This window comes from Tigriopus californicus, chromosome 3 (genome assembly GCF_007210705.1).
Source record: "Tigriopus californicus strain San Diego chromosome 3, Tcal_SD_v2.1, whole genome shotgun sequence".
NCBI classification, from domain to species: Eukaryota; Metazoa; Arthropoda; class Copepoda; order Harpacticoida; family Harpacticidae; genus Tigriopus; species Tigriopus californicus.
This window is the reverse complement of record NC_081442.1, coordinates 1,859,659-1,886,313: the sequence shown is the minus strand read 5'-3', so window position 1 is coordinate 1,886,313 and position 26,655 is coordinate 1,859,659. Positions and strand designations below refer to the sequence as shown.

Sequence of the window (26,655 nt, the reverse complement as noted above, 5' to 3'; positions counted from 1 at the left end):
TAGGTCAAAATCCATGTTGATTGTTTGTTTCCGTCAAAAGAGCACGAGTTGTTTTGTGTATGACGTTAAGGTCTGGATGAACAATTGTATACTGACATCCAACCACAACAGATAAAACAAAGACCCAGCTCTCAGATCCCGTCTATGTACCCCAAAGTTGTACTATTAAATCTTTTCCGTAGTTGTTCTGGAATTTTCGACATTTGGTGGCGAGCTGGTAAGTCAGGGTAAAACAAGTTTAGGTGTCTATTCGCTTCCCATCCCCTTATCAAAATCAGCCAACACGTCTCTTTTCTCACTGACTTACTAAACTGTCCCTAAAGGAATGACACATTATTATTACCTCTTCGTTGGAGTGGCCGTGAGTTCACAAAACTCCATATGTTTTAATGTATAGGGAAAATTCTCCGGTTTTCGTCATAGAACTCAAGTGAAGTCACCACTGATAGAAGCAAGGCCGCTGAGTGATCCATGCTGTTTATGAAGTACGCCACATGATAAAAGTAGGAGTGAGTCAAGGTAAAAGAAAGCTCCCTTGGGCTTGGTCAGGCCGAGGAAATGTGCACAAAATACAAAATATGGTCAGGGCCACCCCAACATCGGCTCCGCCCTGTGGGCAGAGAAAATTTTGGTTCCACTCAAGTCCATTTATTCCCCATAAATATTCTACCTGACCATGAGTCAGTCATACATAGATAAGCAGCCATTGGTTGGGCGTTTTAATAGCAGATAATGCTATGTTGTCGTGATGTTTTTACCCACGTGCGGTCCATGTAACTTGAATGCATTTCAGTGTCAATTTCATAATGCTCGATTTGGTTGGTTAGCATTAAACAAATGGGATTATATACAAATAAGATAGCATAATTGCGTGTTCAGACTCTTTCTCCTACCAGTGCTTCTATCTGAGCGCCCTCTGACGTAATTATCTGTCAGATGAGCTCTCTCTGAACTGCCTGCTTCTGTGCTTCTGTTCTAGTGTTCCAGGATTCATTCCGTTCATAACGCTCATTGTTGTATTCATAGTTGCCAAATGGCACCTGAACATGCCACTTTGGGTCCAATGGCAACTATTCGAAATCGATGGCATTCGAAATAAAAGAGTGCCAATGGTGTGACAAATATTGACCGCCACGTAGCACATTTCCTTACCAACCAAGTATGCTTTTCACGGAAGGGATATATATGAACCCATGTTAACAAGGCACATGTCGGGCCATAAAGGACTAGCCACCCCAGACGGCCACTCTTTTTCTCGGGGAGGCCACGTTTCTGGCCACTTTGTTCACTCCCAATCTGGCAACTACAGCATTGGTATTGCTGCATTACAATACATCATGCCACAATGATGTCCATCTAGCAAGAAAGTCTCCTCCTCCTCCTCAAAGAAGTGTGGCAGTGAGTTCGCCGTGTTAGCCAAAGTTATCCTCCTCCTCCTCCTCCTCCTCCTCCTTGTCTTCTTCTTGTTGGTCAGTGAGTTTGTCGCACGGATCGCACCCCGGAATTTTGGTCCCTGCCCGGGGTTGAGCTTGTGCCGTGTCCTGGTTCGTTGATCCGCTTAAGCGTGAGATTGGCCGATTTTCCCGCTGGACCGCTAGGGTCCATGTCCCACCGATTTCGATTGACCTCCGAGGTTGCCCCCACCCAGATCGACGTTTCCATTATGACCTCGGCTTCGACGCCCAGTAAAGACCGATCCCCTCGCCCCGGCGAGGCGGACAGCTTCATGCCGCCCTCAGACTTGCACCCCGCCTCCTATCGACCCGCCTCTTTGACCGTGAACACGTCACCTCGGAATGTGAGCATTATCATCAATCCTATGGAAGCCTCCAGCTCATCGGGCGTGGGCGTAGCATCTTTGGACCGATATCATCCTGATGTCCATGTGGAGGGCGGGGGGGAGGCGGGCTCGAACCGTGGATCCCCCTCGCAAGCCGGAACTGAAAGTCCGGGCACCAGTCAGTTGTCACCGCCGCCGTCATATCATGATATTCCGGGCACGGTCCCGGTTCACCAAGGGATTTCCAGAGGACCGCCTCCGTCCTATGAAGATGCGGTGGATGTCCATGGTAAGTCCGCAGATCAGAGCAGCAGCGACATGCACGGAAGAAGGTCGAAGGGGAAAGGTTTAACCTTTTAAAGGTGAAAGGTCATCATGGTCTGTTTGGGTTGCAGGTGATCCTCCATCGTATGATTCGGTGTTTGGACGGATCCGTGATACTCACAAGGCGTCTCGGAATTTTATCGATTTTCTGGTCAAATTACTCATCTTGCTCTTGGGCACCATTGGTTGTACGATCGCGTGTTCCATCACGGTGGTCATCCCCATGTGTATGATCGTGATTGGGTCCGTCTACCTAAACGAGTGCCCCGCTGAACCTTACATTCCCGTGTTCCTTATCGTGGGCGGTAAGGCTGGCGAAAGAGAATTTTTCTATTTTTATTTGTATCTTCGGGATCGAATCAAATGTGTTCCTATGCATTTTAGGCACATTTTCTGTCTTTAAATACCTATTGGGTGTGATAACCCGTGTGTGTCAAGGCGAGAACGATCGTGAACATCGGACCACGCCAGCCCAATCACTCATATCTTGCTTTCTGTGTGGATGGTTCATCACGGGTGAGCATTTTTCAAAGCCATATAAGACTTGAAAATGGTTAGGCATGAAAAGGTGTTGGCGAACACTTTTCTGGCATAGACCTGCCGAATTTGACGAAAAGCAGATATTGATGTTCGAACGCCTCGGAGTCCCTTGCCGGGCTCGCGTCTTAGGAGATCAGTACTAACAATGTCCAATTCATCAATGGCAACATTAACCAGTAATGGAAGAAATATTCATATTCATACTGCTGCCCGGATATTTACGCTTAGATATCGAATCATGAATTCAACCTGTCTCACTCTAGGCTGCGTGTGGGTCTATCGAATTTACAAGCCTCTCATGGACGAGATGCATCAAGGCGATCCCCATTATTGCAACCGGACCGTGTACATCTTCGCCTTTTGGCTCATCACCATCGCCTACATCTTTCTGGGTTTCTTCACATCGTGCATCTGTTGCTTCAGCATCGGTTCCATCATCCTCAAGCGGGAAATCTAAAGCCTCATCTGAATGAGTCAGATCACTGGGGTCAATGTGATAAAATCGACGTCAAGCAAAACAAAAGACAACCCGCCCCTTTTTATGCCAGTGCCTCTCCTCCTTCGTCTCCGTTCCCCGCCCTTTCACTTTGGGGTCTTCCCAATCATTTGAGCACAATTATGATGATATGTTTAAGACCACATTTCTCTCATGTTGTAATCCTGTCTCCGTTTCATTTGCTTCATTGTCTTTCGCTCCAGAGTTAACACCAATTGTCAATCAAAACTCAAATCGGAAATACAAAGTCTACAAATTTCTCTATCCAATGTCACTGCCGCCAATCCAGCCTCACCTCTGACGTCAGCCCAATAAGCCTCAGCCGGCCGACGAGTGCGGCAGAAAACATCTCAAAACCACAAAACAAACGGTTTATTCTCAGACAATCCTCGAAAGACACGTAGACACACAAGCACTTGTCCTAAGTTCTTCTTCATTCAGTATTAGTAATAAAGTGGCCCTTTGTCTACTCTAGAGAATTACCGCATTTCAGTACTATGAAAACCACCGTGCGGAATCCCTTGGCCGCGTTGTCGCCCTGGAACTGGAACGTCAACTCGGTGGTTCTGATTCTGCTATTGGTAATGGGAGGCATGGCCTTATTCTCGCACAATCGCTTCTCAGATATGGTGGGTGTGGCGTGGAAGGACATTGATTTTTTGGCTTTGGAAATCCCGCAAGACATAAAATCGGCTGTGAAGCAACATCCGTCCGAGATCAGAGAGCGCCAGGTGGACATTCAAGTAAGTTTATGCTATGCGCTAAATAGCACCTAATCTGACCTAAAGCCCTGAAAATCCACGTTATATAATGTTATCGCACAAAGTCAGAAAGTTGAAGTTTATGCTAAGAACACAGTCAGTGGAAGCATGGTCGTGAGAGAGAGTAAGCCATATAGCGTAATGGAGCACATTCCATGTCATAGGGCTTGAAAGTGGCGTATTTAGAGGCCTTGCCCGGATCTGTGGTGGAACCCAGTGGACAAACCGTGCTTTTACTTCACGGTCAGGCCTTCAAGGCCTCCACGTGGCATCGGGAACTGCCAACCCTTCAAACGATTTCGGCCATGGGACACCGAGCGGTGGCCATTGATCTTCCAGGTAGGGGTTTATAGCCCGATGGATTGATTCATCTCTGGGTCAAATGTGGTATGCATTCGGTTTACAATTAGGATTCGGAAACACGCCGGCCCAGACTGTGGACGAAGCCAAGTTCATGGAGGCTGTCATCAGGGCCTTGTCGCCGGAGGCCAAGCCCATATTGGTTTCGCCCTCCATGTCAGGATCATATTCCCTGCCTCTGGTTATGAACCAACCGGGTAAGATGTTCCCGTGGTTTAATGCTAATTTAATGCTCCGAGTTATCCGAGCGCTGTTGATTTGATGATAGATCTGGTTTGTGGCTACATTCCCGTGGCTCCCGTGATGACCAATCTCTTCACAACCGATCAATATAAGGCGGTCCACACGCCTACTTTGATTGTTTACGGAGAGCGAGATACGTCCTTGGGGCGAACTTCCGCTCAGCATCTGGTGCAAATCCCAACCTCGAGCCAACCTCAGATCATTCCCAAAGCCAGACATCCGTGCTACTTGGACGATCCGGACCGATGGCATGCCCTCATCTTTAACTTTGTCAGGCAACTCAAGAGCGCTTGTTAACAGCTCTGGCGACTTTGAAAACGAATAGCATTGTGCATCTGTGATATATCGATTTAAAACGCACACATCATGGTTTTGTCGTGGTATCCGTCGAGTTTCCATTAAACAAAAACACTTGAATAAAATTCAGCTGCTGAGGCCAACAAGGAATCATCCGAATCTGGTTCAATGAAGTTCTTTCTAGCTTTCAATCCGAAAGTGATATTTGCATTTGTTGTGCTCTTTCTCGTGTTTTGCTTCTTGGTGCGCGACCAAGAGCTAGAAAAATCAAGATGGCGATTGTACTCGTATCTGACGTCACCATTGCCCGAATTCCCATCCAACATTTTGGATGGTTGCGAGATCGTGAAGGAACGGGTAGAGATCCAGGTGAGGAAGTCGGGGAAAATCCACCCGCATATGTTAATATCTTTGTTTCCGTGTGCCATAGGATCTGACGATTGTGGCTTTGGTCGCCAAACCTCAGGAAGAAGGATCCGAAGGCCTTCGTTTTCTGCTATTGCATGGAGCCAGACAAAGCTCTGGGATATGGATCAACGAAACCAAAACCATGCAAACGCTTTGGGCTTTGGGTCACACTACAGTAGCCATTAATCTGCCAGGTATATTTCCTTGAACAACGGGTAATTCTTGATATTAGGGCCGGAGCAAATGGAAGGGGTTTTAAGAGAGGCATTGTGTCGAAAAACGAAAACTTGACGTATCTAGTCTATTTGTTTTTTCGAAATCTGATATACATGGCTGCTAGTAACATGCTCCAGATTCCCGTCGGTCGTCGAATTAAAGCCGGTTTTAAGATACCTTATGAGACATGAGTCTGGATCTACTTCCCGCGTCAAAAGTGTGAGACAGCCGCCATTTCTTGAAAAGTAGTTAAGTTTTGAGCTGACTTGGAAATAGGAAAGAAAGATCATTATTAACAGGCCTTTGGATGCCAGGATTAGGAGTAAAAGACTCTGGTGGATTGGGGTTTGTGCCTATGTGGGGGATCGACTTTTCTTAAAGATCTTGAATCGAAATTAGAAGAGATCGTTTTACACATTTGAAAAACCCTTATAGATGTTTATAGATGGGATCAGGGTGGGCAACTTTTGAACTACAAAACAACTTTTAAACGGACTACTTTGAAAACAAGGCTCATCGACGATGCCGTACTCATTGAAGCAAAGTAAGTCTTGAAAGCTTTTGTCTTATCCTTCCAACGTACCCAAAATCAGATTTATTTTCTTTTAAATGAAGGGCAAGTTCTTAATTGTTTTTTTTTACTTCAGACGACAAGCAGGCACCAGTGCCTTTATGCTAGCGTAAGGTTAGTAAAAAGGTGTCAAAAATTAGATAGCTTCATATCATATTCTCATTTCAAATAAAATGTTATTCGTATAATTTTGCCCAATTGCTGAATTTGACAAGTTTCTCACATTCCTAATCGGTTTCCACAAAAATTGCAGATTATGCCGAATGCCTGTTAGGTTTTTTTTTTCAATATGCCCAGAGAAGTTTTTAACGATGTGTTTGCTGATAAGTTATAGTGAATAACACCTCCTTCTACTGGAAAAGTCATTTGCCATGGTTCAAGCAAAACAGATTATGTTACTTCAAATTCACCTTAAGAAGCCCATGGGTTCATGATATATTAAACGAATTTCAAAAGCGTGGATCACTCGCTTTTTGACGGGCCTCTCACAAGAATTCGTGGTCTATAAATGGTGTTAGTTAGGATGCATCAACAATAAGTTGTTCAGCTAAAAATACCGTGTTCAAATCAGGCATCTTAGAGCGTATTCTCTTACGTTTGTTTGTCCGCAACAAGAGGAGGCAGAGGAGAATGAAAAGGAAGGACTATTAACTAGCTGCTGAGCTATTGCAAGTCCATTGCCACCAATGAAGTGCCCTAGCTATAATTTATTTCCAAAATACAATTTTGATCTCAGAAAATATCAGTGAGATTTGTTCAATAGCACGATATTGTATTTGCTGAAAATGGTTCATTAAAACGAATATTTTGGATCGTGAATACTTTTTTGCAATGATTTTTATCTGCATTCCAAGGCCAATTCCCATTTAATGTGTGTGTCTTTTAACAAAGTGTCTCATCTTAAAACGAAATGTTTACATTTACTGGTGAATACATAAGTTGAGTAAAATAATTATATAACCCAAGGTCTAAAAATGAATGCAAATGTACCCACCATTGAAAAACTTGAACTTACTCTTGAACACCCTTTGCCCACCTTTGGACACCTTTGTTCGCTTTTGTTCATTTTTGGACTTTAAAATTCAAAAGTTGACCTGATTCCTAAAATTGACCAAGCTGATTGCATGCGCACAAGACATGACATTACCCGAAGCGAGGACGATTTGACCCTTCAGATTCCAGTTGGTGTCCCGCTCATCTGCGTGGAAAATTAAAGAGTATGACGCATATGGCACTTTATTTACCCACGGGCCAGGAGGAAATAGTGGAGTTTCATCATGCTATTTTTTTTTGAGTATCAACCTCTTCGCTATCTAAAGAAATAGAAATGACGACAAGGGCAGTTTTTTCTTTTGCTCTATACCCGCCGAGAACGTGAATAAAAATGTAAAGGGTTGTGTTTTTTCCTGATTGGTTAAACTCGTCAGGTTATGGTGGATCCTCACCCATGAATGATCAAGTTACCAAAGCAAAGCGAGGAGAACTCCTGATAGCCATTATGGATCACTTCTATCCCCAGAAGAGAGTGGTGGTTGTGGCTCCATCCATGGCGGGATCCTATGCCTTACCTGCTCTTTTCAATCAATCAGGTAATCATCGAAAAATGGATGCCTCCTTTTCATTTTCAATTCCTACCAATAGACATCTGGAACAAGATTAATTGCAATTAACTGCGTGTATCTTAGCACAAGTAATTGCTATGCCATTGACAAACTATCATCACATTTCCGTCTTACTGACGTGAATTTGGGGGATCTTTGTTCAGAAACATGGCTAGCTGTGCAGGAATGAAATAAGTTAGTACAGTGAGATTGGATTTAGATGAACGGGTGCATGATATTGTTGAATTCAGATTATAGCATACCAAATTCGTAAAATAATGCACATGGAAATTTTTTTATGAACATGCCGAATAATCAGGTTATCTTTAGAGAAACTTCGAGATTTAGGCAAGGAATCCTACATTGAAAATGATTGAATTGCCATTATAAGTTTGACCATATGAGCATTGCAAGTTTCAATTATTTGAGCTTAGATAATGTTCGCGTTGTTTCCATTTTGAAAAGGAAAAATAATAATATTCATAAATTAAGAAGGGTCAACAATATGATAGGATACGTAGTTACCTACAATCACAAAAATTCCAACATATATTTATCAACATATTTTATGAGACGCTTTAAAAGAATTGCACTTTCCCCAATTGTAAACCAAAAAAGGTTCTCAACACGTTGATACGTTACAAATGAAACGCCGAGAAGAAAGAGAGCCATGTGCAATACGCTGCTAAAAAGAAAGCACATGAACCATACACTTATGACTTTTCACTCCTTTTCTTGCTCCTCCTTTTAGACCACTTTTGCGGCTTTGTGCCAATCGCACCCGTGTCCACCACCGATTACGACGTGGTCCAATTCCGCCAAGTTCAAGTTCCCACCTTGATTGTGGTCGGAGAAACGGATGCCACGTTAGGACAGGCCTCCACCAGGATGCTCACCCACATTCCAAAGGCCTCGTCACCTCAAGTCTTTCGAGGCCTTGGACATGCCTGCTATATTGAAGATCCACACCAATGGCTGAAAGTGTTGTACAATTTCATAACAAGGCTCAATTGCTGACAAGCTAGCTCTCAAAAGCATTTGTATTGGGATAAAGACTAATTGCTGATGCCTGAGGGACCCATCCATTTTTTTGGGTGTAGCTTCTGAAACATGTGCATTATTGCAAAATATATCTGAAACGGCATTTTCCTCATCGCATCAGTGTATGATATATGATTGCATTCCATTACAACACCTATATTGGGTTAGATGGATTTTTGCGATCTTGCCACGAAGATTGGCAAAAGTGAGTGTTCTGCTAATAACCAACCTGGTACAATAGGTCCACAGTTGTTAATAATATTCGACCGGCCATTAACTCAGGCTGTTTATGGGAACACACAAGTGGTTCTTTGATAAAGAAATACTCGTTATAAATAAAGAGCCATCAGTATTTTTTTACACGAGGTGCTACTCGGATGGTTTCCATGAACGGAGCGAGATAGAAATGCTACGCATTGTTGTGAGTGTATCTCAAGGAGCAAGCAACATTGGCACTCATGAAGAGATTCTACCAAAAAGTGCTCCAACTAGTATCTAATGTGTCGTTGGTTTTGTATTTTGGCGCATTGACAATCTTAGCTTGGACTTGGATGACAACGTCTAATAGCAGCATGATGACTAAGAGGGATTGGGGAACGTTTGACTACCTCTTCAATGACATCCCTGAAAATGTTAGTGCCTTCCTCGACACTAGTGCACACGACATTGAGGTCCTAGACAAGGCTGTCTACGTTCAGGTTAACAACATCACATTAAGCCTCATTTTGATCTAAGTATTGTGTGTAGCATTTGGACATTATAGGGAAGAAACCCTTTGCTTTTGATAAAAAATTGAGTCATGTTTGAATTCACTCCACCGCAATTGCAAACGGGATGTGAGCGTTATAAAAAGGCCTGCTTGGAAGATTTGATTGCTGATGTCCCAAAAAAACCAATGTGGTATATTAAATACCGTTTTGAGTTCGTGCGCGATACCAATATGCCAAAATATTTCTGTTTCATTAAACTCTGGGATTGTATGGATAAAGGCTTTCATTGTAAAGTACACCTATAAAATATCCGAAAAATTACCCTTTCCGTTTTTTTCCAATGAAAAAGTCGGAAAACTATAGATAAGGGGGACACTTGTTCAAAAAATTATCACACCCCTACAGACGAATCATTTGTCATTCAGTGAAGAAAACATTCAAAGGCTAATTTTGAGTTCATCCGTCCATTTGAAGGACAACCACCACCAATTGAGTAATTTTGAAAAAAAATATGCTTAAAAGAAAAATATTTTTCATTAGTTACTTGGCGAACTTTCTGAGACGCCAGATTGTGTATTTGGGTAAAACAGTTACATGGAAAGAAACAATCCATTTAGTCATGCATTTTTTTAGTTGCATGATACAAAAATAAGAACTGTTATTAAGGATACACCCAAGTAGACTGAAGGCATTTTTTTCAACTTTACAGGGTAATCCTGAGGCAGAATCCACCAGTCTTTTGGTAAAAATGCTAAAAACAGATTAAACACTTGAAATGCTTCTCAAGAAGTAGTATTTCATTAGAACAATAGAACCCCGTTATAATGAAAAAGGTTGCAAAATCGACTCGTCACTATGTAAAACTGCTTAAGCAACCCTGTTATAACGAAAAGTTGGAGGAGCTTGCAATCTTGCGCATCTTCTCTCAGCATGTTTTGAGAGCACCTTCAAGCCCTCGAGAATCCAGGCTAGTTCGAACTATGAAGTCCACATCTCTTCTTTCTCGGGCTCCTTCATTGTTTAATTTGTTTCCCTCTCATATTCGTAGGGAATACGAAGGCCTTGTTAATCCGGTAGCATCTTTCAAGTCAGACTTGGACAAATATTTAGATAGCATTCCAGATCACCCCTACATTCAAGAATTAGCTCCGTCTGCCAACTCAAATTTGTTGGTAGACCAAATATCATATGAAGATTGAAAGGTAATAAATAGACGAATCATAACCTTTCATTTTAATAGTACTGGGGATTGCATTCCCTGTAGCGCTTAGAAAAGCCCGTGAAAAAACAAACAAACTAAATAATAATAATAGTAATAATAATAATGATAATAATAATGTAATGTGGACCGATATTGACTTTAGTGTCCTTGAACGAACCAACAGATTTAAACGATTTGTGTGGCGAAGGATAAAAAAACTTAACGGAATTCCTTGTTTGTAGAACAGTTTCAAAAACAGTCTTTATGGAAGCAGTGCTCGAAATACGCAGAGCCAATAACATTTGTAACATGTGTTTGAAACAAACAGCAAAACTCGAATGAAACGTTCGGATTTTTCCGTATGTTGTATTGTTCCTCTTTGAGTCCAACTCACAGACAATTAATATGGCCCTCTTTTTTAGGCACGCCCTCGTGTGAATTCCCCATACGAAAATACATGATTATATGTAGGATCGTTTTGTGAGAATCATTGGAATTAGATTTCCGAAAAGAGCTGGTTTTATGCTTTATGTGTCCCTCATCTCAGTGAGTTTCTTGGTTGTGAAGGGGCGTTGTATAAACTGATGTACTTCATTACAAATGGAAGCTTACTCTTTACCTTAGGCTGGTTAGGCAGCCCAAATTGTACGTGGGAAATCCCATATAACATAGCTTTCTCAACCGTTTTTTGCTATACCTTGAACGAAAGAAAATGTTAGCCAATTGTCTTACCTTCAACACTAATCATACATGATGTTTTGAAACGTTATCCCAGAACCAACAAATGCACATTAAAGTTCTTGTTGAACAATCGACCGAACCGGTTCTGTTTACAAAAATTAACAAACTCACTCTGACAGGCAGAGTGTGGACCATTTCTCTTTAGCTTAAAGCCCATATAAGGTCTATTAACACAGCTGAACAACCTGTTACAAAATATTGTAGATCAATTCATCTATCTACTAGCGGTTTAATGGTTTCACAGGGTCAACTCATTTTCGCCATTGAAGCTGCACCAAAGCAATCCGTCCTCCCCAAAAGTGGCAAGGGCGTCCTGTTACTCCATGGATGGCGTTCCTTTTCGGAGACTTGGTACAGCCGGCTCAAAACCTTGCAACTCTTGGCTCTCCTTGGACATAGGGCTGTTGCTGTGGATCTTCCAGGTATGACACATTGACAACACGAGTATGAGAAATTATTAAAGACCATTTTCTATCACCTCTCAGAAAATGGTGGCAGAAAATGCCGGCAGAAAATGGCAGAAAATCATGCAAAATAGGTGGCAAAAAATAGAAAACTTGTGATACCTTTTGAGAGTCTGAATTTTGCCACAATTATCTATCTTGAACAGGGATACCATAAGTCTAATCTATCTTTAGTCAAAATGGCTTTTGATACTAATCGAAATTGTATGTCTAACGAATTGAAATATCATTCCATTTTATTGACTAGTTGGACATTCATTTTGTGTGATATTCAAAGGTTATGGATAATACTTTTGTTGTGAGGGAAAATGTTTCACATTTCACAAAATTTATAGACTTACTCGAATTTAAGCTATCTTCAGACTTGTTTGATTTAAAATTGTGCACATTACATAGCAAGGTTAATGCCATAATGTTTTTTATCATAAGCTATTGCTTTTTATTTGGGTAAAACATTTTAAGCATCGGCGGCCATTTTGGACTACCTTCAACCACTTTCTGCCATGACATGGTAAAAAATGGCAGAAATTCCTTTAAAGTCGATTTTTGCCAACGCTGCTCGTGACCCATTGACACGACACGTGGTACGTGGTCATTTTGTAATGAACAAATGAGTTGTGGGAATGACGTTTGGTTGTTGATCCGCTCAGAGGAGTATGATTTTAAGTCATAGTTCAATCATGAATTATTGACTTGACTTATCACCCATTGAAGTATTGTTTCCACTTATTAATCTCTGCGACTCTCTCTGGAATCATTGAACAATTTTTCATCCTTTTTTGATGTGCAAAAAAAAAATGCGAGAAAAAGTATGGACTCAAAACTTTCCAATCCAAAGGTACATTTTCCTTACCCTTTGAACTGGTCTTTATCTGACTGGTAATGTCATTGTCCAAAAAGATTCCGAGGATCGGTGAACATATTTTGATGCAAGCTTGATTCAAAACAAGATTTTGTTTGCGGGGTGCTCTGCGTCCCAAAATATTTTACCGCTGAAGCCAGTAACATTCCAAAGTAACACCTTTTTCAACTCGATTGCTTAATTGAAAAGCTAAGTTGTGAATCAGTATCCAAACAGTACGTATTAACGTTGCTTTTTACATTTCTGTACACACAACCATGTTCAAAATACTTCAAATAATAATTATACCTGACTATGTTACTGAACATTAAGTTGCATGGAAATGCTCCATGGGACTGTGATTTGTTCATCTTATGTAAAAAAAAGTGTCCGTGCTTTATGTCCTTTAAAACACATATGAGCTGTAACAAAAAACTAGATACTATTCAGAGATGATAACATAAATGCAGTTTTGTTAACATTCACCACAAGCACAATGCTACTCGTTGAAATGCTCAAAGTCGGATTTTTCGTTAGTTCAATTTGAATCCATAAATGCATGTCTTGATACAAGTGTGCTAATCTGCATCAGTTCAATATTTGAGGCTTAGCTTAAAGTCAATTGATAAACTGGATGTCTTTCAGCTTTTGTCTACTCTAGATGCAATTATTGCAAGTGAAATATGTACTATTTGATAACGTATTGCAACAGACATCAGCAAAAACCGACATTTCGGTGAAAGAGGGTGCATTTCGGAAAAACATGAAGTCGAAGTGCAAGTTAAAAATTGATTTTCATTCAAAAATCCATCTGAGGTAGAAAAAGGTACAGCTTTTCAATGAAACACACTCTTGAGCATCTACATCATTAAATATCATTAAATGCCCATGAGGGGCATACAATACTGTATTGGTCCCAAAAAGCTTCAGCATTGTCCTCAAGATCTTCTCTCACGAGACCTGTTCAAATCCTTCAGAGTGTGTACTGTAAATGCCAATGAGCTTTTTGGTTAATGCCTTTTTTACCATTCCTTTAAACAAATTTTAAGTGTGTTTGACAGGTATTCTAGAATCATCTCTCTTGGCTGCCAATTTTCGTTATCACCAAGGGACAAGAAAATATTTGGTCCTCGTGATCAAGATATGTTTTTTAGCATCTCAAAATGGCAGCAAGTATTATTTATTTTCCTCTCAAAAATGCAAAATATTGCTATACATTTTATATGTATAAGTAAACATCAAAACCTCATATTTATTCATTTCTAGTTGAATAAATTCAGCCGTGAGTTGAATTGGTCAGAAGTAATGAATGAAGGATTGAGAAAGTTAACTTTTAAGTCATGATTTAACGATGCTGTCTTGATTATGGTTTCTTTTTGTGCCAACCAGTGCTTATGTTCATGCCAATTTTGAAATGATTTACAAATTCGTCTTATTCAAAATAATATATTTTTTTTACCACAAGTGATCACCAGGACTGTCCAAATAATTCAAATGAAATTGGCACAAAATTGAACAAAAGAGCACTAAATGCGATGAAATATATGAAAAATGCAAAATGATGCAGTTCAGTTTCTTTTTAAAAGGGCCAATATATAACAAAATGAAACAACAAAATGACATGGTCTTAAAAAATTCAACGGCATGTCAAAAAGGATGTACAGACTTACCCTATAGGCACTCTACTCTACTGAATAATTATAACAGGCCTTTGTCACGAAGTGCGCCACCCAGCCAAAGACAAAAGGGTAAAAGTATGCAAGGTTACTAATATACTCGAAATACTGTAGGTACTATGAACAAAAGCAGCTTGCATCATGGCAAAACATGTGTTTTAAAGTCAAGCATCTACTATATTGTGCATAACACAGAACGGAAATAAATCTTTCTTTCAATAGATAGTGGCCATAAATTGAAAAAATATATATCTGGAGCAGTTTGTTTTTTGAAATCTGAAGGGAACTAATTTTGAATGGTTGTGCTGTCCAAATAATTATGCCACGTAGGAAAGGAAGTGCTTCAAAGTAATATCGCCGAGAGCTTATGTAGTCATTTCTTACTCTCTCTGAGTTCCCTAAGCGCAAATTCATTTTCTTTTTGGCCATCTTTTAACGTAATGCAATACTAGTCTTAATCCAGTGAATGGATGGTTCAGGAGATGGCATAATCAAAACGAATATCTTGTAGGTTTGGGAAAATCGTCCAAAACGGGGTTTCCACGGGATCTGCCCAAATTTCTCAATCACCTTCTGGTGGTGCTCTTCAATGGAACAAAGGCAGTTGTCGTGTCTCCGTCTTACTCTGGAACGTTTTCAATCCCTCTTTTGACCCAAGAACCTGGTAAGGCTAACGCATGAAGTTTGTGTCAAACCAGGGAATGCATTAGTAATGAGGGTTTTCTCTTTTGCCTTTCAGACCTATTTTGCGGGTTTGTCCCAATGTCACCGATCATTGATATTGATTTGGATGGCAAAAGTGTCAAGTCCATTCAGGTTCCCACCCTGATCATTGTGAGTGACCTAGATTCTCCAACGGAGAAGGAATCCATCGCGGTTTTGAAAGCCATCCCAACCTCGACGGAAGCCTTGGTTTTAGAGGCCACTGAGGGATCATTTCCAAAGGATCCCAATGTATTCCATACGGCGTTGTACAACTTCATCGAAGTTTTGAATTGTGACTAATTACTCATGGTCTGCGACAAAGGTTTTGACAGAAATATAAATATATTGACTTCAATTTAGAACGAGCAAGTAACATAAATAAGGATATGATTAATTTCATTGGAATGCAGGGAACAATGACTCCGATTAATAATGAGTTAGCTGAAAGCGGTTTAAGGCTTTATTTATGAGTTAATTGCCTTTCCATTGGTTTCCAGAGTTGCTTGTTGCAAGCATAGCAACATATTCATCTGAAATGAAAAATAACATCGTCTGTAATCATTTACTTCCCTCAGAACTTTTATGTTAATATTTGTTATAAACCTCCACAATATAGGCAACTTAGGCAACTTATTCTCCAAGTGAGACTCAATTTGAAAAAAAGTTTGCTGACTTATCCAAATCTATATCAATTTTGGTTAGTACCTACCAATGGATCCTCTGCCCCATCAGGCTTAACCCGTTCCTCAGTCGTGGCGACTTGGCGAGATGTCCGATTGGGTCGACATCGACCGTCAAAGACCCTTTGAAGGTCACGTTGTAAGCTGCCACTCTCGTCTTTCCAAGGCCAAGTTCTAATGACGAATTTGACGGGATCTTCACCCTTCTCGTCCAATTGGAGTTTCGGGGTCCTTCTCAGTTCGTGAACGAGGATGGCGTTCCAAGTTTTGACAAACCATTGCCTAAATTGTTTTGAACCCTCTAAGGGGCATTCTAGGAAAATGTGAAGCTTGGGGACCCACGATGACCTTTGATGCAGAGTCTTGCACACCAAGGCCAACCAAGTGACCCCGGACATCAGCTCAGGGTTAGCTAGAGTTCCATCAAGGACCTCTTGGCCAAGCAAGCGTTTCCGTAAGATGAACCCGACCATTTGGGGCAAGTACCCTGACATTGGACTTAGATGTGCCATGTCCGATGGGAACACTTGCTCATTTTTTTCGGTCGTGGCTATGACCAGAATGTTGCCCCTCATTATGGCCTCTTTTTGTGCCAACAAGTGCTTGGCTAGAGTCGAGTCCACTGTTTCCAACAAAAAGGCCCTCATTTGGCCATTGTTCCGAGAAGTTTCTGTCAAAATTTCCGAGAGAATATCCTGGCTTTGGCCTTCCAATTGTCGCTCAGCGCAATCGATTGAAACGACGGATGTCAAGACCAATGATGTCTTCCCTGAAGCGATCTTCAAGCCGGCCTTTAATAAACGCATGGCTAAAAAGGTCTTGCCAGATGATTGTGGTCCACATAGCAAGATGAGCCTTTCTTCCAACAAGGTTTGCACGTAGCTGTCCACCTCCTCAAGTGGTCGGAGGGCCTCAAATGCAAGTTGATGGACAGAGTCGGGTTTGAAAGCCAGCCTTATCTCACTCAGTCCATCGCGACCATTGGCTTGTTCCTCTTGGAGCAAAAGATGATGGGACTTTCCCCTTCCTCTCACCAGAGCACTCCCGAGGGACTCGCTCTCACCCCAAGAAACGGGCTTATCCATTCGCTCCACTTCATCAAACTCCCCATCAAGCGGAAAGTTCCGGGTCCAGCCCAAAAACGTGAAACCTTGAAGGGATTGATTGCACTCAATCAGGCCCAAGAGACAATTGGGATCCAAACGAGCCATGAACATCCCATACAAGCGTCGGAGGGATTCATCCAAGTCATGCAAATTTAATCGGAACAACTCTGGAGAGTGGAGATGGGGTAAGATAAGGCGGCCCATGGGCGAGTCCCCCAGGAATACTAGGACCTCCCTGGCCTGTCCAATGGGTGCCAATGTGGAACAGCAACTCAAAATCAGGGAACTCCGAGGCCGATGGCCCGAATGCCGAGAAGCTTGTTTGGTAGTGCTCATTAACTGATGCTTCAAGTCCTCATTCTCACATTTCACGTACTGCAGTACAAAAAGGAAGGGTCAAATGTCAATATGATATATATCGATGGCCTGGTCGCGGGTATCGTACTTGAAGTTCTTGACGCATCTTCGCCACAGACTCACGTAGAGACTGAAGTTGTGATGCCGAGCTCAAGGCCTCCAAACGAGTCTCGGTAAGCAAATCATCTTTGGCCAACAGTTGCCTCTGCATTTCATCCACAGTCACGCCATCCAGTCTGTAACCATGAAATGGTAAGAATCAACAATACAGTTGGTTGAACCAACCACCCATGGGGAAGCCAGGGTCTCAATGACCGATGCGTGTTTGCTTCCTCGTGTAATGTAGCATGTTGAATATCAAGTGAAAACTTGGCTTCCCCAGGAATCTGAATGCCAAATACTAAGAAGTTAGGTGCGCAAGCTCGCCCAAAGATGGAATGACCTCTCCAGAGGATTGAATGTAGACACGAGCTTTGGCATTCCTTCTTCTAGGCATAGTTGTTTCCATAAGCAATGCTCCACCAATGTATTGTCGTGGAACAAGCATATTTCAGCCAGAGAGCTGTCTGGGAAAAAATATTGTGCCTTACAGAGAGAAACCTCATCGAGTGAGTATAATGCTCATTACAGTACCATCATCGTATATGGCACGTGAGAAATTGAACGATTGTATTATTAAGGGATGCAGTAGGTTCTAATAAGCGTTATTGAACCCTCCGAAGATGGAATTCAATCAAAAAGCCACATCCAATTTCCATAATGGAATTCCAACTCTCAAGAGAAATAGGAAAGGGTCAGTGGAAAACTTACGCCGAAACGGAAATGCTTCGCTGATTCGACATCAGATTTGGTGCTTGAGAATTGGAAAGCCGACTTCTCTCTTGTGTCTCATCTGCGCTGTTGTAACCATTGGAAGTGGTCAAGTCGGAATTGGAATCACATATATTTGAGTTTGATTGCGAAGATCGTCGGACTCGAAACGCTTTGTTCAGAGATGATCGGAACTGAAAAAAAGACTCAAAAATTGATCAGGGAGCCTGTTGTGTCAAATAAAGAACTAGCTTCCTTCTTAACAAGGAAAAGTCATTAGAGAAGTTTTTGGAAACTTAATCCGTGCGACCAAGGAGAAAGTGGGATTCAAATGGTTGGTTCCAATTTGGAGATTGAATTTGGAGAAGAGGGGAATAACCGAAGAGGGACGAGGAACAGACTAGAATGGAGCATCAATCTGATAATGATATCGGATATGGAACTAGGAGCATCAAAGACACTCAGAGGGTATAATGAAAATATTCAGAAATTCGAGATCCTTGAAGCGGGAGGGGAGGGAACTTGAAAGACTTGGAAATTTTACCCAAGTGTTCTTCTTCCCACTTTTAGAGTGTTTCCGGTTGATCACATTGAATTGGGATTGAAAGCCACTGGTTTCAGAGTTGGAAGTGCTTAGGACGTTGTCATCCGATTTCCATCTCATTCCACCATTGGAACAATAATCTACGAAGGTACGGAGATAGAGGAAATTTAACTGTATTCATGGGAAAAGGACCGATCGATTCAATGCTGACTTACCAAAAGGCTGACTTTGATGATTAGATAGGATCTCCTGACGGAGATTCCAGAGCTCCCTGTCCTGAAAACAGAAAGGCCCGTTCTTCTGTAGAACACATGGTGACGTAACTTAATGTCCGTAATCTAAGAGTAGTTGTGAATAAATGAGCGTAACAGAGCACTTCAATTTTTATCAAAGGGGAAGAATCCCTGAAATAGTGAAATCTCATTATTTACAATTTTCCATCTCTATTTAATGCTGCCCCAAGCAAGCTTTACACCTTTAATTCAAAGAAACAACAACATTTTTGGAAAGGGAAGAAAACTTTTTAAAGACACAGGGGATTCGTTCAGCAACAATTAGAGCAAAGACGGCGCAAAGACGTTTTCTTTGCTCTTTACAAAAGTCCCTCAGTTGCAACAAAATTACCGTTAATCTTAGTTTGTCTATTGCTATTCAAGTACAACTAAATTATCTGTACGTTGGCCTACTTTGGTAGTAAGACTATTACCATTGGCCCACTTCGGTAGAAAGTCATTGTAAAGCGATCTACTATCAACAGAGAAGCATAAAGTAGCAAAAAATATTGGTTTGTAATCCTTTGAAATCAATTCTAAAGTTTCAAACAGTTGGAAAAAAAAGAAAATAAAGAAGCTACCTTTACATATTTTACAGGTTTACTATCAATTACAAGGCGTCGTTTTTGCCCAACAAATTTAAATCCTAATGTCATTTTCATGATGACAAATCGTTTTTTATTATTATGGTTTGGTGTGTTCTTCATGGGCTTTTCCAGCCGCTACAGGGAATGTAATCCCCAGTACTATAACAATGAAAGGTTTATATTTTTTTAGTTTGAAGTCAGATGGCACCTCTCTCGGTCGGCCATCTGAATGATGGATGTCCCAATTGAGGAACATTCCCGCTTCGTCGTCACACACAACAGTAATTATTAACTCTCCCTCGGGCCACCGCAGGAAGCCTTGATTTGATATTTGATCTACCAACGAATTTGAGTTGGCGGCAACAGCGGATCAACAAGCGCAAGAGAAGAGAGAATCAACCGGTGTTGGCCTCTAACTTAGCTTGGGCAGACAAAATTCAGAAAAACAATCAAGGCTACTCTATTTCTATTTTTTAGAAACAAGAAACGCTAGAGGTGACTGGTGGCTGAAATGTGTACTGGCTCAGCAGTCAAACCAACCAATTCCTCTCGGGCCAACCAGGGGGAAAGATTGATCGTCAGACAGGGCGAACAATTTATGCACAGCAGAGGGACCTTACTTTGTGTTCTGCCTTACTAAAGTCCTATTCAGGTTGATCACCAAGACCAGGCTCAATAATATCTAATATGTAGGCCAGAAGACAAGGCCTCTGCCATTTCCAATGAATAGGGCATGTCAAGTGCAAAAAATTCAAGGAAAAATGTGGTCTGGCACCCTGATTTTAAGCATATTTGGGAGGGAGAACTAAGACAAACAATGCAGTCCACTCGCACCATTGCCCATTGAATTTTTCTATAATCGAGTGATTTTGAATGAGCTGTCTTGCAAAACCCAGCCAATTGAATATGTTTGGTGTATATGTAGTTTGGTGAACGCACTATCAAATTAGCTCATTACCACAATGCTCTTTGCTTAGACAAGCATTCAAAATGAAATAAATGTCAATGCCAAAATTCGATGCATGCACATTGTGGTTTGACTGGGCATGTTGTCTTTGATTTTACTCCATGGAATAACGTCACTTGTTCATGAACGCGTTCACTTGACAAGCCTATTTCTGATCTCCTTTTCTTGTACATCCCCTCTTCTTTTTCCGTAAGCCATCTATACCCCTGTCCGTCATTGCCAGCCTTTTTGAACCCGCCCCAAGCCTGAGGTGACACCTGTTTATGGTCTTGTATCTCCATCCTTCAATCAAAGGCCAAAAGGAGATCTTGATGGATATCATCATCATTAAATGTGGCTTCCTGTATTTGCATCCGTCTTACTTGAAGAGTTTGTGCTCTGTGAAAAAATGAGGTCAAAAGCCCATCCATACATTGGGCCCTCCATGCCTGGGTTTAGTCACTGATTGTTTGAAAACATATTTTTCCAAAAACTTGTCGCAATTCCAATATCTTATCTAATTTATGAGTTTGTGACTAATGTTAATATTTGACTCCGTTGGCAACTGTTTGGTAATATGCAAGATTACAGGCCATAAACTGTTGTATTCCGGTGTTGAGCATGCTGCTCATACTCATGCTCAATCAAACCCATTCTAGTCATCTCAATAAGCTCCCAGAGAGAGTATAGAACATGGCGTAGTCTGTTAACCGGCTGTGGCCCTCTGTTCTCCAATGTTGCTATTCCCAGTGCAAGGGGATGGAGTGTGTGGCTCTCCTCAATGTGAGTGATTGAGCGTAGAGGCAGTGGGACAAGCTGGAACAATTGTGGGGCGGCAAGTAGCCCTATGTTGGGATGACCTCGTGTGCCCCGTGGAATGGCCTCGTGTACCCTGTGGGAAGGCCTCGTGTATTCCCGGATGGTTGGCCTGTGTATTCCCGGATGGTTGGCCTCGTGTATCCCCGGATGGTTGGCCTGTGTATTCCCGGATGGTTGGCCTCGTGTATCCCCGGATGGTTGGCCTGTGTATTCCCGGATGGTTGGCCCGTGTTTCCCCGGATGGTTGGCCCATGTATACCCGGATGGTTGGCCCGTGAATCCCTCGAACCCCCCGTGTGTGAGGGAGATGTTGTATCGCGGTGTTGACCATTCTGCTCATACTCATGCTCAATCAAACCCATTCTAGTCATCTCAATAAGCTCCCAGAGAGAGAAAATGAATGACATAAACATGGTTCATTTGTTTCACATCAGTTTCATAGCAGCCAAAATACTGCCAATGGCTTAATAGAGGGCTACCCATTATTTGCTTCATTTGGGATTACTTTCATTGGGATTATTGTTGGGTTAGCTAAAGTGGGCATAGAACTATATGTGTGTGGTACCAGTTATGGTTAAGAAAGCCAACTTCTTTCATGAGCGAATTTTTGATTAACAATGCTAACCTTTTGGGTAAGAATACCCAACTCTGTCGTTAACGGTAAGCTCAGGATTTCATTCATCTAAAGTAAACAGAAAATGGTGTTGGAAGTATGCTTTTGATGAATAGTAGCCGTGTTCTTGTAGCCATTTCATACTTCTAAAGTTTGATGCAGATCTGGTGCACAGACAAAGCTTTATGATGCGCAAGATTCAACATGAAGACTAGAGTAATTAATAAAAAAACATCTCTCACAGTTGGCTAAAACAACATTCAGTAGCCCACCTCTTCACATTTAGTGAGTGGCACTGAGTGGGTTGACACCCCCAATGGTCCACATGTTCAGTAGTGTCTTTCTCAGGTTTCAACCGGGCAAATTGATGAGAAAAATACCAACCATCCGTACCTATCTGCATCAAGGCTCCAGGCTGGGCATCCAGCCAGCCCTGCCAGACCTCCTCTTCATTTCCCGAAGTGGATAGAGGCAGGAAGGACATTAACCCACACGTGTTGGTCAGTTCAGGTCGAGACTTTAAGTTCATGCTCAGCTCAAGTTTGATGGCAGATTTGGTTCAAATAGAAGGGACAAATAGTAGAGCTGATCGATCCACATGTGGCTGGTTTGGCTTGACGTGGTGGCCTTTAAGGTAGACAGAGATCATCCAGCCAGCAGTATGGTGGCTGAACATGGCGGAGAAGATGATTGTGAATGGGTTAGGCCTCCTCCTTGGGCCATGACTCCCATGCTTTCGGTCACACCAAGGATCATGCCCGGACACAGTCAATGAACCCACCTCGTGGCACCTCATAGCATGGTCATGGCTTGATAGAAAGAAGCCGGAGCTTAGAGGCTCATTGGGTTGACGAGTTTGGTCTCTGTGATCAATCTGAGGCTTCAGATCGATAGGCCACAGATTAAGGTTAAGGCCCTCATCCATGATTTTTTGGGGCCCCAAATCAATACCCAGACAACACTCCTCAAGCCTCGGTGCACAACTTATTCACTCCAACCGTTCACCTGTCAATACTTCCCCAGATCTAGGCCCATGGCCCGGAGGAATCAGTTTGTTTTCAAAACTGAGCTAGTGTATATGTAAGCCGCCAACTCTAGTATTTCTAGTTTCTTGAAGAAAAGAGTCCTGATCGCTGCGCCCTGTGACAGCAGTTTTTCTGAATTATTTCTGTCAAAAATACGTTAGAGTGTCGGCCTGATTTCTCAAGTGTCATCGAAAGGCGAACATGCCGCGAGTGATTGTAACTGGACGGTGTCTCGACAAGATCAGAGGACCTGCCTTCACCTTTTTATCGGAGGGGTGGGTCAGTCTGTGCTCCAACCCGTGAGTCCCAAAACACACCTTCTCCCGGGGCGCCTCTGTACTAAACCACATTTTCATATCAGAAAATATTCCAACTCCAGCCAGTTTCGTCCATCCACTGGCCATTTCTGATCACCTCGCGATTTCAGTCACCTTCAAAATGCCTAGAAATTTCCATCATCTGGGCATGATTCGAAATGGGAGGTGCAAGGTCAATGTGCAGAAGTGCGCGGCTCAACTTGAGGCCTTGCAACAATCCATGAACATCGGGGTTTTGAATAATCCAGTTGCAGAGGCCCAAGGCATTTTGCGAGCATTTAAAGAGTTCTGCTCAGTTCAGAGAAGGAGAGGACACAAGATTCCGTGGTTAAGCCCCCACCATTGAGAGGTGATGGGTCAAATACTCAAAAAATTGGAAAGTGCCAAAACGAGGCAAACACCAGAGGCTTGGGAGCAATATGCAATAGCAAGAATTCCACATCCCATGTCTCTGAGGAGCGCTGAGTTGGAAGTGGAGAACCTGCTCTCCTCATCAGCCTTGTTCTGGATGGCAGGCTTTTACCAACGTGCCAATAAGCCCACCCCCAACTTGGAGATTCCCGTGAGTAAATTCTTCCTCCACTGTCAAGAACTGTTGGCATCAACATTGGAAACAGTAGTGGAGGAGGTCCAGGGCTACTTAAAAGAACACCATCCCTTTTGCACCCTTCACGGATCTCCCGAGATGGAGCTGACCTTCAAGAAGATGAAAAGTGAAGTCCCGTCAACATCTGTGGTTTCTCCTTACCGACTTTCACTTCTCCAGATCCAAGCCCAGCCACTCCTCCAACATCTTTTCAGCCTCGCCCTCCATTCTTCCTTCTTCCCACCAAAGTGGGAGTGGATGGAGTCAGCTTTCATCTTCATCCATAAGAAGGGGCCCAGGGACATTCCAGACAATCATAAAACCATCGCCCTGGAGAACCTCTTCTCAAAGATGATGTCCACCCTACTAGCTGCCCACTTCTTGGGATTAGCTGAGGATAAGGATCTCCTTCCCAAGTTCCAATTCGGTTTCCGGAGAAGCCGCTCAACCACCATGGCAGTTACTCTCCTCTATGAAATTGTACACTCAAACTTCATCAATAAGAGGAGAGTGTACGGCTGCTGTGTGGATTTTTCCAAAGCATTCGATAGAGTGGACCAAACGCGGTTATTCCTTAAACTCCAACTGTGGGGAGTTCCGCGTTCAATCTGTGTCCAACATCTATGCGGGACTCGTGTGCTCCATTTGTTCTGGCAAGGACCTCATCCCCTGCTACTTCACTTCCATTGGACTTCCACAGGGGGATCTACTATTGTCATTTCTATTCAATCTTTATGTATTCAAGCTGCCCCATGCCCTCACACACCAAGGCCCCACCATTAACCATTTTATGGTGCAATATCTCCAATATGCAGACGACCTGGGTCTCTTGCCTGATTCAGCCGCGGAATTGCAAAATGCCATCAATGCACTCCACGGTTATTGCCAAGAACACTGCCTTCAAGTCAATACCGTCAATATGAAGGCCATGGTTTTCCATCAAGGTCGTCTGCCTCCCACCTCCTTCCATATCAACAATAGTCCAATTGAGATTACCAAGCATTTTAACTATGTTGGTTTCACCTTCTCCACCCAACTTTCATTCACCAATCACCTGAACTCTGCAATAACCAAGGACAGGGCAATGATTGGATACATCCGCAATAAACTTCCAACCAAGAATCTTCCCCTTCCAATAGTTCAATTCTTCCAAATCTACATTACCCCAATTGTCCTCCATGGCCATCACATTTGGCTTCCCAAATCCGCCCAAACTGTCCTCAAATCCGCCAATGCCACCTTTGCCAAGTTCGTCAAGAGATACCTGTCCGTGCCCCAATATGCCAACAATGCATGGAGGCATTTTCTATGCAAAACTAATCCCCCCCACCATCGTCCTGGCAAGGTTAGTGTCCAACAGTGTTGGTAACCAGAACTTTGCCCAGGTGATGTCCGGACACGAGTTGTCCTTTCTGGTCAAAAACTTCATAATACCTTTTTGTCCTTGGCCCGACACACCTTCGGAATATTGGCGGTCACGCACCTTTTTCCAGCTCCTGGCCAAATGCCATCAACAACGGGAGCTAAGAAAAGAACTCTTTTCCAGTTTTTTACACCTTAAAAGCATAAACATCAGTTTAGATCTACTTCATTTATTGAATCGTAGGTCAGATTGAACTCTCATATCCCTAAAGGATTGCAGGCTCTATTCGGATATATCTATTAACCTTCAAAAAGCCTTTTTGACCACTGTGGCAGTCGCCTCGCTGGTGAGACAGGAGGGGTAAGCTGATCATCCAAGAATCCAGCTATGGGGACGTTTAGGCAAGCTCTGGCAGGTTCCTTTGTTTGCAGTGTCAGCGATGCAAGCTTGAGGCTTCAAACACGTATTTGAGATGCTGACCCTTCTTTCTCATTGCTATATGAGAAAAGGCCAGCTTCGTTAAAACCAGTTTGAAACGCCAATTTTGCATCACTGTCATTGGCAGGCAAGTTTGTTTGCTGGTACCAGCGCTTGCCTAAATGTCCGAACTTTCTAGACGCTAGAGCATTTTTGTCAGGGTGACTAATACCAGTAAGAAATAGTTACATTGCGATAATATTCGAGGGATGGAGGATAAGAAGTTTTATTTACAAAGGATATTCATCAGAGATGGAAGAAAGGTGTTGAATAATTAATTGAAATTTTGGGAACAACGAATACATGTGGTGAGATCGATAACTTCACTGGTCTTTATTTTTGGGAGCAAACCCAACAACATCCAGAAGAGAAAGATGCGTAGTCATGAGGATATAACAATCCCCCCCAAGTCCGAAAGAGAAATCAGATGAATCACATAGTGCGATTTTAACTTTCAAAAATGGCGCTAAAAGTTTGAAAGACCAATCATGATGGATGAAACAAATGGAACGAAAAGTTAACCAACGATCCAAAGAAAACAGAAGAGATAAAAAATAGTAAATAAGAAAATAACAAGTGTGATTGTCCAGTTATCTAGATCCGGAATATAGAAACGAGGGATGTTCCAGTTAGTGGAACAGAATGAGTGGTCTAGAAAGTTACGAAATGATGGTAGGTGTTTTGGCAAAGGCCACAACCCGTTTGTTGGTAGTGGAATGAATGCGGGTACTTCGCCGTAGCTGAGGTCGTGGGTCTGGAGGAAGCGTAGGGCAAGAGCCAGCCGAGGAAGACGACCTGGATACGGCCGCATTGGGCGTTCTTGGCTTCTTAGCCGGATCATCTAAAGATCTAAAATCATGGGTTCAGGTGTCAGAGTTTCGGGATGGTTCAATGGACGTGGTAAGGGTGTCTGATGCATCAAGGGATGGGGCTGATATGAACCGTAGGAAACGACGATTCCGCCGAAAAGTTTCACCGGGCGTTTCAATGAGGTACGAGCGGCCGTGGGGCAGGCGTTCAACAACTCGGCCCCCCCGGGACCAGTTCTTGTCAATGTGCGACTGCAACAAAACGTGATCCCCAGGGGAAAGGGATACGAGCTCTGAGCCAACGGTGGCCATGGCAGTAGCATCACGAGATTGTTGGCGTGCGTTGATGAATTCCGGACAAATTGGGG

General features: G+C 42.5%; 6 protein-coding genes and 1 long non-coding RNA gene across 8 annotated transcripts in view; 4 read left to right on the top strand and 3 right to left on the bottom strand.

Moving 5' to 3' along the window:
• LOC131878658 (choline/ethanolamine kinase-like) overlaps positions 1 to 595 on the bottom strand; it is a 7,271-nt gene extending 6,676 nt beyond the window's left edge. Inside the window, exon 1 of the mRNA XM_059224736.1 lies at positions 344 to 595. Coding sequence (XP_059080719.1) covers positions 344 to 381 — 38 coding nt within the window. The 5' untranslated portion in view covers positions 382 to 595. The remainder of the gene's footprint in view (positions 1 to 343) is intronic.
• A 695-nt stretch (positions 596 to 1,290) lies between these two features.
• Positions 1,291 to 3,404, top strand: LOC131878659 (uncharacterized). The gene is made up of 4 exons (XM_059224737.1): positions 1,291 to 2,069; positions 2,176 to 2,409; positions 2,489 to 2,620; positions 2,908 to 3,404. Exons 1-4 carry the CDS (start codon positions 1,604 to 1,606, stop codon positions 3,099 to 3,101), a joined length of 1,026 nt encoding a protein of 341 aa, XP_059080720.1. The 5' UTR covers positions 1,291 to 1,603; the 3' UTR covers positions 3,102 to 3,404.
• A 2-nt stretch (positions 3,405 to 3,406) lies between these two features.
• Positions 3,407 to 4,951, top strand: LOC131878660 (putative protein-lysine deacylase ABHD14B). Its single transcript, XM_059224739.1, has 5 exons — positions 3,407 to 3,540; positions 3,616 to 3,883; positions 4,066 to 4,240; positions 4,312 to 4,458; positions 4,530 to 4,951. The coding sequence occupies exons 2-5, from the start codon at positions 3,638 to 3,640 to the stop codon at positions 4,799 to 4,801; spliced, it is 840 nt and encodes a 279-aa protein (XP_059080722.1). The 5' UTR covers positions 3,407 to 3,540; positions 3,616 to 3,637; the 3' UTR covers positions 4,802 to 4,951.
• A 7-nt stretch (positions 4,952 to 4,958) lies between these two features.
• LOC131878662 (protein ABHD14A-like) lies at positions 4,959 to 8,741 on the top strand. The gene is made up of 4 exons (XM_059224742.1): positions 4,959 to 5,170; positions 5,232 to 5,403; positions 7,424 to 7,585; positions 8,349 to 8,741. The coding sequence occupies exons 1-4, from the start codon at positions 4,970 to 4,972 to the stop codon at positions 8,612 to 8,614; spliced, it is 801 nt and encodes a 266-aa protein (XP_059080725.1). The 5' UTR covers positions 4,959 to 4,969; the 3' UTR covers positions 8,615 to 8,741.
• LOC131878666 (uncharacterized) lies at positions 8,148 to 11,372 on the bottom strand. The gene is made up of 2 exons (XR_009373053.1): positions 11,282 to 11,372; positions 8,148 to 8,572 (listed from the first exon to the last, which is right to left on the bottom strand). It is a non-coding gene; the product is annotated as an uncharacterized LOC131878666 (long non-coding RNA).
• Positions 8,968 to 15,331, top strand: LOC131878661 (putative protein-lysine deacylase ABHD14B). Of its 2 annotated transcripts, none has more exons than XM_059224741.1 (4): positions 8,968 to 9,270; positions 11,535 to 11,712; positions 14,783 to 14,935; positions 15,011 to 15,331. In XM_059224741.1, exons 1-4 carry the CDS (start codon positions 9,097 to 9,099, stop codon positions 15,274 to 15,276), a joined length of 771 nt encoding a protein of 256 aa, XP_059080724.1. In that variant the 5' UTR covers positions 8,968 to 9,096; the 3' UTR covers positions 15,277 to 15,331. The 2 variants fall into 2 exon arrangements, with proteins under 2 accessions (XP_059080724.1, XP_059080723.1); XM_059224740.1 differs by having other exon boundaries at positions 8,969 to 9,336.
• Positions 15,300 to 26,655, bottom strand: part of LOC131878657 (neuron navigator 2-like) — a 31,155-nt gene continuing 19,799 nt past the window's right edge. The window contains exons 8-13 of the mRNA XM_059224735.1: positions 18,689 to 18,749; positions 18,474 to 18,613; positions 17,930 to 18,123; positions 17,208 to 17,355; positions 15,686 to 17,137; positions 15,300 to 15,506 (exon numbers count right to left, since the gene is read on the bottom strand). Of these exons, the coding sequence (XP_059080718.1) occupies positions 15,441 to 15,506; positions 15,686 to 17,137; positions 17,208 to 17,355; positions 17,930 to 18,123; positions 18,474 to 18,613; positions 18,689 to 18,749 (2,061 nt within the window). The 3' untranslated portion in view covers positions 15,300 to 15,440. The remainder of the gene's footprint in view (positions 15,507 to 15,685; positions 17,138 to 17,207; positions 17,356 to 17,929; positions 18,124 to 18,473; positions 18,614 to 18,688; positions 18,750 to 26,655) is intronic.